General features: G+C 36.2%; 1 protein-coding gene across 1 annotated transcript; it reads right to left on the reverse strand.

The window, feature by feature from the left end:
• Nucleotides 1-315: 315 nt before the first annotated feature.
• On the reverse strand, nucleotides 316-1,647 carry LOC111992239 (chalcone synthase). Its single transcript, XM_024024105.2, has one exon. The coding sequence runs from the start codon at nucleotides 1,645-1,647 to the stop codon at nucleotides 631-633; it is 1,017 nt and encodes a 338-aa protein (XP_023879873.1). The 3' UTR covers nucleotides 316-630.
• Nucleotides 1,648-13,673: the final 12,026 nt, after the last annotated feature.

The following is a 13,673-nucleotide window of genomic DNA, read 5'->3' on the forward strand; positions in this document are numbered from 1 at the left end:
TTTATTAATTACTTTTTTATTAAAAAAATATAAATAAAAAATGCTAATGTGAAAAATTGTGGAGAGAGTAGAGGCTTTGGTAATATATATATATATATATATATTAGTATTAGATAGAGATTATATCATTTAATCCAAACATACGATCAAGTTAGGCTTATTATTGGCAAATATATATATATATATATATTATAAACTTTTGAAGCTCCCACAAATTTCTACATTAGCATTTATTTATTTTTTTTCTTTCTATTTTTTAAATTTCGATTTTTTTTCCCCGTCTTTTATGCGACTGACTCTCTCTAATCTATACGCATTCTTAAAACCCAAAACCCTAACCTTTGAGCTCTCTCTCTCTCCACTTTGTCTTGGGTCCTGCCGTTTACCCTTTCTCTCTTTATTCCTCAAACCTCTCCCTTACAAGCCATTCCCATTCACTCATTCGCTCTTGCTTTGCTCGCTCTTTGCCGATTTTTAGTATTAGATAGAGATTATATCATTTAAGCCAAACATACGATCAAGTCAGGCTTATTATTGGCAAATATTATTTAAGCCAAATATACGATCAAGTCAGGCTTATTATTGGCAAACACACCACGTACATAACCGCACTCAAACGTAAGCCATGACTCATGGAGAAGTAGTACTTATAGGGACACTACGCAACACAATTGTCTCAACCGTTACACCTGGCCCGAACGCAAAGAGAACTCCCCACTCAAGTCCTTCACCTGTGGTGGACCTTCCTTCCTCTAAGGACTTCCTCCTGATCTCGTCAAGAATGAAAAACACGCTCGTGCTAAACATGTTACCATACTCGCTAAGCATATGCCAACTTGCTCTGAGTTTCTCCTTGTTCAGCCCAACTTTTGCTTCAATCTCCTTGAGAATCGCAGGGCCACCGGAATGAACTATCCAAAACAATGAGTTCCAATCGCTGATACCAAGTTCACTAAATGCTTCAACCAAGCAATTCTCAATGTTGTTGGAAACTAATGTAGGCAAGTCTTTTGATAAGTAATAAGTGAGACCTACTTCGCGTAGATGGGCTTCAACTGCGCCCTCTGAATTAGGTAGAATGGTTTGTGCTGCAGACTCGAGTTCGAACAATGGTCGTTCCACCAACAATGTATCAGGATGGGCACCAATAATCAGCGCTGCTGCACCATCACCAAAAATTGCTTGCCCTACTAAACAAGACATGTCAGAATCTGAAGGCCCACGAAAACTATCCACAGTAATCTCTGAGCAAACAGCTAAGACTCGTGCACCGACATTGTTCTCAGCCAAATCTTTGGCAATGCGGAGGATTGTCCCACCGGCGTAGCAGCCTAGGTGATATAACATGACTCTCTTTACAGATGATCCCAGGCCAAGGAGTTTAACAAGTTGATAGTCTGCACCAGGCATATCCACACCTGAAGATGCATAGAATATGAGATGTGTAATCTTGGATTTAGGTTGCCCCCACTCTTCAATAGCTTTTCTTGCTGCTTCTGCACCAAGCTTTGGTGTCTCTATGATTTTAATGTCTTGACGTGCATCCAGTGATGGAACATCGTAAGCACATATGCTTGAACTCTTTTTGAGAAATTCTTCAGTGAGATGTAAATTACGTTTCTTTATTTCCGATTTCTCACCTGCCATAACCGATGTCTATCAATACCTTGGAAATTCTTCCTCGGTAAAACACATACGTAAATGAATATGTATGAAATAAAATACCCACTTTATACCGGCCACTGCAACCAAAACCTTCGTTAGAAAACTTTTGGGCAAACTATAAAACCTTAATAAACAAATAAGTATAAGTCAATGTATATATTTTATTCTATTTAAAGTCATACTTTTATTACTTTTTTAATTCATATTAATTTTGTTAATGTTATTATATGCTTTCTTTACTTTTTTTTTTTAGTTTCCTTACCTTGAATCAATAAACTTCTCTCTCTGGTCTATTAATTATTTTCTGAATAGGACTAAACCATCTCAAATAACCTTTTCTCATCTTTTCATTGATATGAGACACTAATATATTGAAGATAATTTCCTCATTTGAATCGTATTTTCTTTTCCATTTATAATAGAGTGATTAAATTTTACATTGGCCTTCCAACTACCATAACCCTTCATTTTTGGGACTTTGGATTAATTGTGGACAGTGCATATGATACTAAGTACAGGCACTGACAGGGATGTAAGTATAATTCTGAATAAATACTACCTATATTTTTTATGTATTAATTTAGTTTTTAATTTTAGTATATTTGTTACTTGAATGATCAAAACGGTTTGCTTCCTGTTTTGGCCATCCCAAAGACATATTCATGGTAGCGTTTTAGGGGTGCCCCAAATTAAAAAAAAAAAAAATACATTTTTTGTTTAAGAAAATTGATTAAAAAAATTATACTCTAGGCTTTGGCCCCAGAATTTTTCTCTAAAGTTTCGGCAATAATAAATCAGATTAGATGCTATGGAGATAATATAAATGATAAAAATTTTTTAGAGAAAATACTGAGAAGTTTATCAGTAAAATTTGAACATGTGGTTGCTGCAATTGAAGAAGCTAAAGACTTATCAAAGCTAAAGACTTATCAAAGCTTACACTAGATGAGCTTTGTGGATCTCTTGAAGCACATGAAAAAAGGATGGGTAGATTTTCCACTCAATCTTTTGAACAAGCATTTCAATCTAAAGTGAAAAGCACAGACAATAAAAACACAAAAAATGAACAAGAAAATAAAGCCAGTAGTTCCTCCCAACAAAGGAATCAAACTAGAGGAGGATGAGGAAAATAGAATTTTAGAGGTCGAGGCAGAGGAAAAAGAAGTTTTTCAAGCCAAAGAAATTTTTCTAGTAACTCTGACTCTTAATGCATAATTTGTAAAATATCTGGACATGAGTCCAAAAATTGCTATTTTTAATGCACTAAGTGTAAAATCCCAAATCACTCTCAAAGTGGTATAAAGATGATAGAAGTGCTAAAGAAGAACATGATGCCAACTTCACTAAGGAAGTTGAAAATGCAAGTGTTTTTCTCATGTATGTCTGTACAACAAGAACCAAGAAGTACATGGTATCTGGATAGTGCTTGCAGTAATCATATGACAGGAAGCAAAGAATTTTTTGTGAGTCTTGATGAAGGCTACCCATCCAAAGTGAAGCTTGGAGATGGAAAATTTCATGACATCAAAGGAAAAGGTGTAGTAGCTGTTGAATCAAAAGAAGGTAACTCTAAACTTATCTATGTTGTGCATTTTGTTCCTGGTTTAGCTGCAAATCTTTTTAAGTCTTGGACAACTACTAAGGAAAGGCTACAAAATAAATTTTGATGATGATGAAGGGACAATCATAGATAAGAAGAATAATTCCATAGTGGCAAAAGTAAAAATGAATTCTAAAAATGTTTTTCCTCTCACTATGCCAAGCTGAGAATTTTGCCTTCAAGACTTAAAAAATAGATGAATCATATTTGTGGCATTTAAGATATGGACATTTAAATTATAATGGCCTCAAATTGCTGAAGGATAGAAATATGGTTCTAGGATTGCCTCCTATTGCTAAGCTAAATCAAGTTTGTGAAGAGGCTGTTTTATGGAAAAATGCATAGGCTCCCATTTCCAAAAACTGCATGGAAAGCCCGAGCACCACTTGAATTGGTGCATGCTGATATTTGTGGAGCAACAAGAACCCCATCACTCAATGATAATAGATACTTTCTCTTATTTGTTGATGACTATTCTGGAATGATGTGGGTATATTTTCTTAAACAAAAATCAGAGGCTTTTAATGTTTTTCTTCAGTTTAAAGCTTTTGCAGAGAAACAAAGTGGTAGAAAAATGAAGATTCTCAAAATAGATCGTGGTGGAGAATTTATTTATGGACCCTTCCAAAAATATTGCAAAGAATAAGGTATTCAAAGACAACTCATAGTTCGTCATTCTCCACAACAAAATGGCATGGCAGAACGCAAAAACTATACAATTGTGGAAATGGCATGAAGCATATTAAAATGGAAAGGGCTATCAAATAATTTTTGGGCTGAAGCAGTTAACACTGCTGTTTATATCTTAAACAGGTCTCCTACAAAGGCCGTTCTGAACAAGACTCCTTATCAAGCTTGGCATGGATAGAAACCTCAAGTCCATCAACTAAAAGTGTTAGGATGTGTTGCTTATTCTCATATTTCAAAACAAGAAAGAGAAAAGTTCGATGAAAAAGGAGAAAAGAACATCTTTGTTGGCTACAACAATGAATCAAAAGGCTACTGCTTATACAATCCCAAAACAAATAAGATGGTTATTTCTTGTGATGTTATCTTCGATGAATCAGCAACATGGAATTAGGAAAGCAACTTCAATCAAGGGCTTAAGATGTTAGAGATTACTGAACCAGTGACAAATCAAGAAGGTTCAAGCTCTCAATCAACTCCAAGTTCAAGTCCAAGTCACAACTTGATAGGCCAAAAACAAATTGACCCCTTGTGATTGAATTAATTGATTGATTAGTTAAGTTATTAATTAATCAAATTAACATGCATAGCGCATGGTAGCACAAACAAATCACCGATAAACTAATTATACAGTAGAAAATAAATAACACGGTAATTTGTTTACGAATGGGGGAAACCTAACGGCAAAAACCCCATCGGGTAATTTTTAGGTCACCACTCTCGAAATTCCACTATTATCACAATAAGCGGTTACAAGTAAAGGAATCCTAGTACCTTATATCAATTTATAGTTAAACCTTTACCCCAATACCTAATTGGACTTGTCTGTAGTGAGAATTTCCCCTTTTGATGCACGGTTCTCAAGTATGTGACTAACCAATTGCGCGGATCCCAGTACGCAACTTCAATCACCAACTAGAGAAGATTGTTGGCTGCAAAATTTTTCAGTTCATCCCAGCGATGAAGATCAAGAAGATACTTGGTCACAAAACCTAAAGTTGTACATACACAACAACTTCTTCAAGAATGATGAACTAGGGCAAAACTTTTGTCTCTGGTCACAAATTGTTTGAACAAACTTTGCTCAATACTTGTGCAACTTATGTACTCTTTGACGGCCCTTAAAAAAAACAGTCATTTTATATGTCTAGGGTTAAGAGAAAAGAAGGCCCAAACAAATAAACAAGGATCCCAAGAAAACATAACAGAAAAATTTGTTTTTCTTAAACCTTAACAAGTAGGAGGTGTCGAGCAGCTGTCGAGCAGGTGTCGAGCACACGGGGTTGAACAACTTTCTTAACCTCGACACATGCTAGCTGTCGAGCTTTAATGAACTTGCACTTTCTCAGCTTGTTTCTTTGACAGACTTGATGACTTCAACACTTGATCTTGGAATCTTGTTTCTTGAAGTATTAAAAACACCTAGAACTACCTAATTACAAGTAAAGTACGTTTTGTCAAGGATTAGCTAATTACATAAAAGAATGACATATGTTCTTAACAAGTGAACCAAATATATCCTAACAATCTCCTCCTTTGGCAATCCGTGACAAAACCACAATAAACAAATGAACATATGAGAGAAGTCATAAATCACTAAACTCATATTCACTTGTTGAATACAATAAAATCTATCCTAACACAAACTCTTAAAAAATTTTACAAGAAGAGAGTTTATGGCAAGTAGACTTTGACAACCTGTATTTCTGAAACACTTTAAACAAAACTAATCAAGGCATCTTAGTGTGAAACAGAAATAATAGATTGCACACAATATAAGAAGCATGTGTATAAAGAGAGAAAAGAAATAACATATATAAGAGTTAGGTGAAAGAAAAACATACATCCACATATAAAGAAAATAAGTACAATATGTGTGAAAAAAATGGCCACAAGACCCAATATACAAGAACAAATGTATTTATAAAAGAAAGAAAAGAAAAGATACATGATATCCTCACTACATCCCTCATATCAACACTCCCCCATCAAAATGGTCCTATACTAACTCTTCCTCTAAGAATGACTACTCTCATATCCCAAAACTACTTCCCCTTTTTGTCACAAGTGACAAAGGGTAAGAGTGTCAAGTAAACATCTCATTGGTAGAGTTAACATCTCCATCATCATCATCAGAAGCATTATCGTCATCGCCGTTATCATCATCATCATCCTCAGCATCATCGCCATCGCCACTAGAGGAGGTGGTGGAGGAGAAGCCTCAGAAGCATAGCCACCTAAAGCCGCCGCCGTCGTGCAATACGACTGACACAAACGTTCACCTAATACAACTCAGTAAAGAGTGTATCATGGCGAGCATCCATGCGGTGAAACTGCGCCATGATGTCTCCAAGTGACACATTGCTTGTGGAAGAGGAGGGAGCGGATGTAGATGGAGCAGACTGAAATGGTGCTGAATGAGATGGAGTGGACTGGGAAGGAGGTGCTGCTAACTCCTGTCGTGACCTAAACTGTGCCTTACTACATTTTACGGTAGCGGTGTCTATGGCACACATGAAGGTGAAATGGTCGGACATGGGAAAAGGGACGGAAAAATGATATAAAATCCTCGTGATAGCGGAAGGAAAGATGAGTTTATCATGGGATGCCAAATCTAGATGAACATCTATGATAGAAAGAATGAAATGAGAAGGGAAATCTATAGTAAGATGCTCAAGTAGAGACAACAAAAATCGAGCACGAAGCTTAGTGATGGAGTTATAATGAGAGAGAGGATGGAGTACAAAGGTCATCACCATGTTCAAGAATCTATGACCTTTAGTAAAAGGCTGACATGGTGTAAATTGACGCTCACCCTAATCAAAAGAGAGCTCACAAAAAGAGGACATGAGCTCGTCCTTAGACACAGTCCTCAGACACTCACAACTAGGATAGTCAGGAAACTCTATCCTAGAAACCCGAAGCATATCCGACAGGAATATGCGTATCTCGAACACAAGTGAAGAAAGAGGTATTGAATGATCAATCTTGTGCATGTTGGAGTAAAAATCCTTGATAAGCACGAGAGCACAAGTGACCGGGACGTCACACAGTGACTCCCATCCCTGACTTTGAATGATAGTAGGAAGGTTGGTGTCGGCGATCCGCCAAAATGACTTGGTGTTTCGAATGAACACCTTGTCTAGAAAAGTTCTTCGAGAAAGCCTTTCGGGCATCCTCATCATGGAACTGAATGTTAGAAGGAGTAGGATTAGAAGAAGATGATGCCCTGGAATGAAGAGGGTTCTGAGATGAAGCAGATTTACACTTAGGTGCCATGACTAACATAAACAGAAAGAAAGGGAGAGAGAGAGAGAGACAATCAGAAAAGTCCCAAAGCAGTTCAAATATAACAAGTATATTGAATAGAGAGTACGTATGCATGAGGAATGCATGAACATGTGACATGCAAAAGAAATTTCATTATGGGCTCAGCCCAATCTAATCCTTCCAGCACACAAACATATTGCATGCATCTAAATGCATGAAAATACTGTTATAATGCATATGTGATGCAATGCATGAAGTTTTAAACTCATTTAAGTGAAAACCCATCCCAAATTGCAACAACAACTCATCAATTTTGAAAAACCCCAAAATTTTTCAAAAACCCCAAAAACCTAGGTTTCAAAACATGAAATGCACGAAGAATGAGAGAATAGAAGCTTACCAAGTGATGAAAAACTTGAAAAAGCTTGAAGAAACCTTAAAGAACAAGATAGGAGTGAGATAAGAGTGTTTGGGAGAGAAAAGAGAGAGCTATTGAGAGAGAGATCGAGAGAAATGAGTTCCCAATCGCGTTGAACAAATATATAGAAGTTTAGTAAAGCTTGACAGATAAAGTTATTGAAGGGTGTCGAGAAAGGTGTTAAGGAAATGGTCGTCGATAGATAAAGGTGTCGAGAAGGTGTCGAGGAACAAACCACCAGAACCAAGAACAGAAACTCGATCGATTGACTAGGTGTTGAGAAGTTGTCGAGGAGGCAGGAACTTTCAGAATCGATCCACTAGGTGTCAAGAAGCTATCAAGATTATGATAAGAAAAAGCTTAAGAAGCTCGATAGATAGCTATGTATCGAGGAGGTGTCGAGCCAGCTTTTGAAAAGAGTTTTTTTTTTTTTTTTTTCGAGAAGAGAAAAACACAAATATGAATGCAATTCAACATGCAACTCAACCAATGATCCAAACAACATATTAAGCTCTCAAAATCATCTCTCAACAGTAATTTTAAGCACTTGGATCTCAAAAACACACACACACACACAAGTTTAACCAATTTTATATTTCAAAAACAAGTCATTACAGTTTAGTGAGCATACATTAACACATGTAAAACCTTGTGATGGCCAAATCACATTGTACCTGTACATGTATCAAGAGTAGCAAAGAATATTGCATGTTGTGTGTGAAAAATATCACAAAATTGCATAAATGTATACATGTTATGACAATTTGAGATATGAGAAAATCACTTTAACTCACACATAATCATAACTGTTTGATGGGGACTATCACCTTCGAAGTACATCCTATAACTCCCACATCTTCTAGAATACAGGCTTGTAATCATATTTAAAAGCATTTTTAATCTTTTTGCTTTTTATTTTCTTTGCATTTTTCGTTTTAAGCATATCATGCATGAGCATATAAGAGAGAGAAAAGACAATACCTAATGATAATTGACATTCCAATTTTGCTATGCCGAAGCATATAGATGTCTTTCATGATTGGTGGGTGTTGAAGGGAAAATTTTGATGTTCCTAAATAGAGTATGGGGTAGCCAAGCCAAAACTCGACGATGGGCCCTTGAAATAGAGCCCAAAGGCTTTCGGTGTTGTGGAAGTCCGCCCAAGCAAGAGATAGAGGCTGCACCCTATCAAAAAGACAACAATAAAGCGCAATAAATACGTTACTATTATTAGTTTCTTATATTATTAGTCTTTCTTACAGCGTCATAGTTCAAATCAGTCCTCTAGCGATAAAGGTAAAATTACACTTAAAAGTCCAAAAGTTAATGATTAAATAAATTTATGAATGTATTCAGTCCTAGGGGTCCTTGTGTGTCTCGCTTAGGGGAATTTATAGTACTTTCAGCCATCATTACATCAATGTGAAGGAAAAAATTCAATTGTTACAAATACATTATATCCTTCATCATAATAATAATAAACAAGGATTAAAAGCTTCATAGTTACAAATAAAAGAGAAAAAATAGAATGGAATGAAGGGAGAAAGGGCGTCCAGCCGTGTGCATAGGTTGGTTAAGTTTGTCTCCTTTCATCATGCACTTAAATGACTTTTCCCATGTAATGCTCTTTTAGTTTTTGTCAAACATGAGTGATATTATCTTTCATAAGAATGGCTTTAAATATTAGAAATGTACGTCTTTAATGAGAATGATTTTTAATATGAATTCTTTGTGCCGTTTAAGAGAAAGGCCTTAATATTGATGTTCATATGCCTTCCATGAGAAAGGGCTTTTGTAATGTTTTCTTGGAAGAATATTTGATATGTTTTTAAGATGTGTGGAGATGGTAAGGAATATGTATATATTGTGAGATATGGTGTTTAGAGATATATGAGAAGTATGTATGGGTATTTTGTGAGGAATGTGTTTTATAAAATATATGGAAGTATGAGATAGATAAATAAAGGTTAAATGTAGTAAAGGCTGCTGCTGGGATCGTTTTTGTATTATGACATTGGTTATGTTGCTTTCTAAGAAGGGGGATTTTGTATGAGAAATGAAGAATGAGATGGAGATGTGTTTTGGGCAACAAAAATGATGAAGTTTAAGAATATTGAAGTGTGGGAGAGATGGATAATCTGTAATGATGTGCTGTAATAAGTGTGATGCAATGGTGTTATCTAAGGAGAGATATCTTTGTAAGGGAGATGGAGAAGTTTAGAGATATGTGCAGCAAGATGAAAGAGGTTTCAGAATTATTGAAAATCAGAGAAGGGATCAGAGAGCAGAGATCAGAGATCAGAGAGGAAGAGATTAGAGAGGAGAGATCAGATTGGAGCCCCCTTTGTGTTTAGCTTGGTCCTCTTTATATAGAGCCAAGCTATGTAACTAGATCAGAACTAGTTGAAGGGAAACTTAGCAAATGAGGAAAAGTAATTGACAGTGTAAGTGGTCTTTTGTTTTTTTAACCAAAAGAAGAAAGTTTGAGACTTAATGTTGGTGACACAGTTAGATGATGTAATGTGGATGACATCCTTTGCTTGGAGGACAATACTTGGCATTAAATTCATGGTTTAGCTAAAAAAGGTAAGATAATATTTATGAGATCCTTCTACTTCTTTGGGTATGACAGCAAGCTGTTGAGATTAGTCATTAATGAGCAAGTGATGTCATTTTTAGGACATATGTCAACCTGCTGGAGCTTCTGTAGCTTAGCTGGAGCTGTTACAGCTTCTGTTCGAGCCATTTTTAGTGTTTTCGGCTAAGTTTTCTCTTTTGGAAAATATATTTGATGAAGTTTTAGAGATGTACTTATGATCTTTTTGTATCTTAACCAAATCTTGGAGAGTAATGAAAGCATTTTAACGCTAGATATGAGATATTAATATATATTTAGCCATGTGCTTGGAATTGATTTATGATGATAATAATATAATTGATATGAAATACTACAATTACATCTTTAAACTTATATTATATGATGAACATTAATTTTTATGTAAAGAGCATGGGGAGTTTTATCATTTTAAGTGTTATGTGATATAAGAAGTTTACCCAAATGTTACCTATTGCACACTGACTCGTTAGAGTTCAGGGAATTTGGGGAAGACATGCCAAGCAACATGCTTTCCTTTATCAACTTTGAACTACTGGAGTTTTACTGAACATACTTCTTGGCCTTCCAAACCACAACTCCCAAAATTCTCCCGATGAGACTCATGAGCTTGGATCATGAGCCAAAAATGAAATGATGTGCTATAAGCTTGAACCATGGGCTTTGACGCATTTTTTGTGTAAATATGGGCTCTCTTAGGCTTTTAGAAGAGATTTTCCCAAAATCCATGATAGTGTTGACGTGGTGCGAGTCACCAATGGAATGAAGCCGCATGGTGTAAAAAATTTGTCCTAAACAGTGGGCAACAGTGGTGAGATGGTTATTTATGCCTTTCTCTTAGGATTTTCTAGTCCTTCCCGTCAAAAAGAGTGATACAAGTGTTAAGTCCAAGAGATAACTTAATCTTATTCATCATAAACTAGAGCCACAAAGCTCACTTGCTTAGTTGTGCATAGAGATGCTCATCTAAGCTACAAAAGATACAAATTTTAAAAAACTTTGTTTCAATGGCCATCCAAGGTACACAAGTACCAATGTACATAAAACACACACTGTTTTTGTATTTTTCTGATTTTTCAATTTTTTTTAAAAATTTTTATATGAAAAAACAAAAAATAAGCAAACAAAAACATGTTAAGCAAAGCAAAGCATAAAACTAGGCTGATTCAAAAACAATAAAGCAAAACACACAAATAATGCAACAAACAAAAACAAGAAGATAGAAGAAAGTGATAGAATCACTTGGAGCTGTTTTCCTTCCACACCTTGGAAGAACCTTTTCTTTATTTAAACCCTTGAACTAGTGGTAAGGGAGAAGAATTGAAATCATTCAAGTTTGAAAGGAACATGAGGGCTTTGAGAAGATCTCCAAGAGGAGTAAGAGAGGATTGAAGCTGATTCTAGCTTCCAAATGCTATCATGCCGTTGCTCTATTGTGTGGCTAACCACTTATAGCAATTTGGTTGCATATGACTAGCAGCTCCACAATGATGACAGATATGCTATTTTTTCTGTTTAGGTTTTTAAGAGTTAGCCTTCTTAGCCCTATAGTTTTTAACATCTTTCTTTTCTTTCTTAGGAAGTACTTCTAAGATAGATTTACTCTTATCTAAGTTTTTACTAGCTAATTCAGTTTTAACATCATTGTTCTCAATTTCAGCATTATTAGCAGGAGGAACAAAAATAGTAGCACTATTAGAAGCAATATTAGAGAAAGAAAGACCATACCCTAAACTTGTTTGATCCGAAGCAGATTTCTAAATGCTGAGCATCTTATTAAGCTTTGCACTTGAAGTCCTCTCTAATTGAGCTCTAACTTGAAACAGCTCCGCTTCAAGCTTCTTGGTCTTCTCAGCCAAGAAATTGTTTTCAAATCTAGTGTTCCAATAGTTTGATTGGCCTCATCAAACTTTGTGGACAACTCTTTACGATCAAATTCTATATCACTGAGTTTCTTGGTGGCCAGCCTATACAGTTTCTCATGCTTCTTAGAAAGCTTGTATAGTTTCCCATAGGCTGTATGGATATCTTCTTGGTCATCCATCTTCTCACACTTAGAATCCACCAATTCTTCTTCTTCTTCCACGTCTTCAACAATCCCTTCAGTAAGAGTGATTGTGGTAGTAAAGGCATTTAAGATTCCGTCATCCTTATTGTCGGAATCATCCTCAAGCTCAATGTCACTCATGGTTGCAGCAAGTGCCTTGCTCTTCCTAATGCTCTTGGTATATGTAGGACACTCATGTTTCATGTGTCTGAAACCATGACACCCAAAGCACTTAGGTCTTGCGAGAACAGTGTACTGACCACCTTCTTTTGAGTGAGGACACTCATGTTTCATGTGTCTGAAACCATGACACCCAAAGCACTTAGGTCTTGCGAGAACAGTGTACTGACCGCCTTCCTTTGAGTCCTTCTTCCCTTTGTCTTGGCTCTTGAACTGAAAAGAACTAGATTGCCTATGGTCCTTGTCGAAGCTCCTCCAATTGGTATTCTTTATGAACTTCTTTAACTGTCTTGTAATGTAGAACTTCATCTTAGAATCCTCATCATCTGAAAACTCATTAGTGTCACTACTCTTGGCCTTTAAAGCGATGCTCTTTCCTTTACCCGACTTGCCAATTCTTGATAGCCCGAGCTCGAAGGTCTGCAAGTTTCCAACCAGCTCAGTCAAAGGAATCTTGTCAATATCCTTTGATTCCTCTATCACCGTAATCTTGGCATGGAATCTCTCGAGTAGAGATCTGAGCACTTTCCTTACAATCTTGGGTTCAAGAATGGTTTCCCCAAGATTGAAGGTTAAGTTCACTATGTCCTTTAGCTTGGCATAGAACTCATCGAATGACTCATCCTACTCCATCTTTATCTCTTCAAAGTTTGTAGTGAGCCTCTAAAACTTTGAATCTTTGATAGCCTTTGTACCCTCATAGGTTGTCTGGAGGATGGTCTATGCTTCCTTAGCAGTTTTAGTCGAGGATATCTTCTTGAACTTCTCATTGGTAACCGCACTAAATAAGGTATTCAAGGTCCTACTTTTGAAGTTTGCCACCTTGATCTTTGTTTTATCCCAATCGGTCGGCGCTTCCTTCGGCTTAGTCTAGCCAATCTCTACAGCTTGCCACACCTTCTTATCTAAAAACTGCAAGAAAACTCTCATGCGTACTTTCCAGTATGCATAGTTAATGCTATCAAATAAAGGAGGTATAATTAATGACTATCTTCTATCCATGACAAACAGGGGTCAATGGATCAACACAACAAAGATTAAAACCTAATCAGAGTGTGCCTGCTTTGATACTACTTGATAGGCCAAAAATGAATTGACCCCTTGTGATTGAATTAATTGATTAATTAGCCAAGTTATTAATTAATTAAATTAACATGCAAAACATATGGTAGCATAAACAAATCACCGATAA

This window comes from Quercus suber, unplaced genomic scaffold, assembly GCF_002906115.3.
Source record: "Quercus suber isolate HL8 unplaced genomic scaffold, Cork oak 2.0 scaffold_564, whole genome shotgun sequence".
Classification (NCBI taxonomy): Eukaryota; Viridiplantae; Streptophyta; class Magnoliopsida; order Fagales; family Fagaceae; genus Quercus; species Quercus suber.

Bases quoted from the DNA above. Each gene is read 5' to 3' on its own strand.
- LOC111992239 (XM_024024105.2), bottom strand. From the start codon at position 1,647: ATGGCAGGTGAGAAATCGGAAATAAAGAAACGTAATTTACATCTCACT.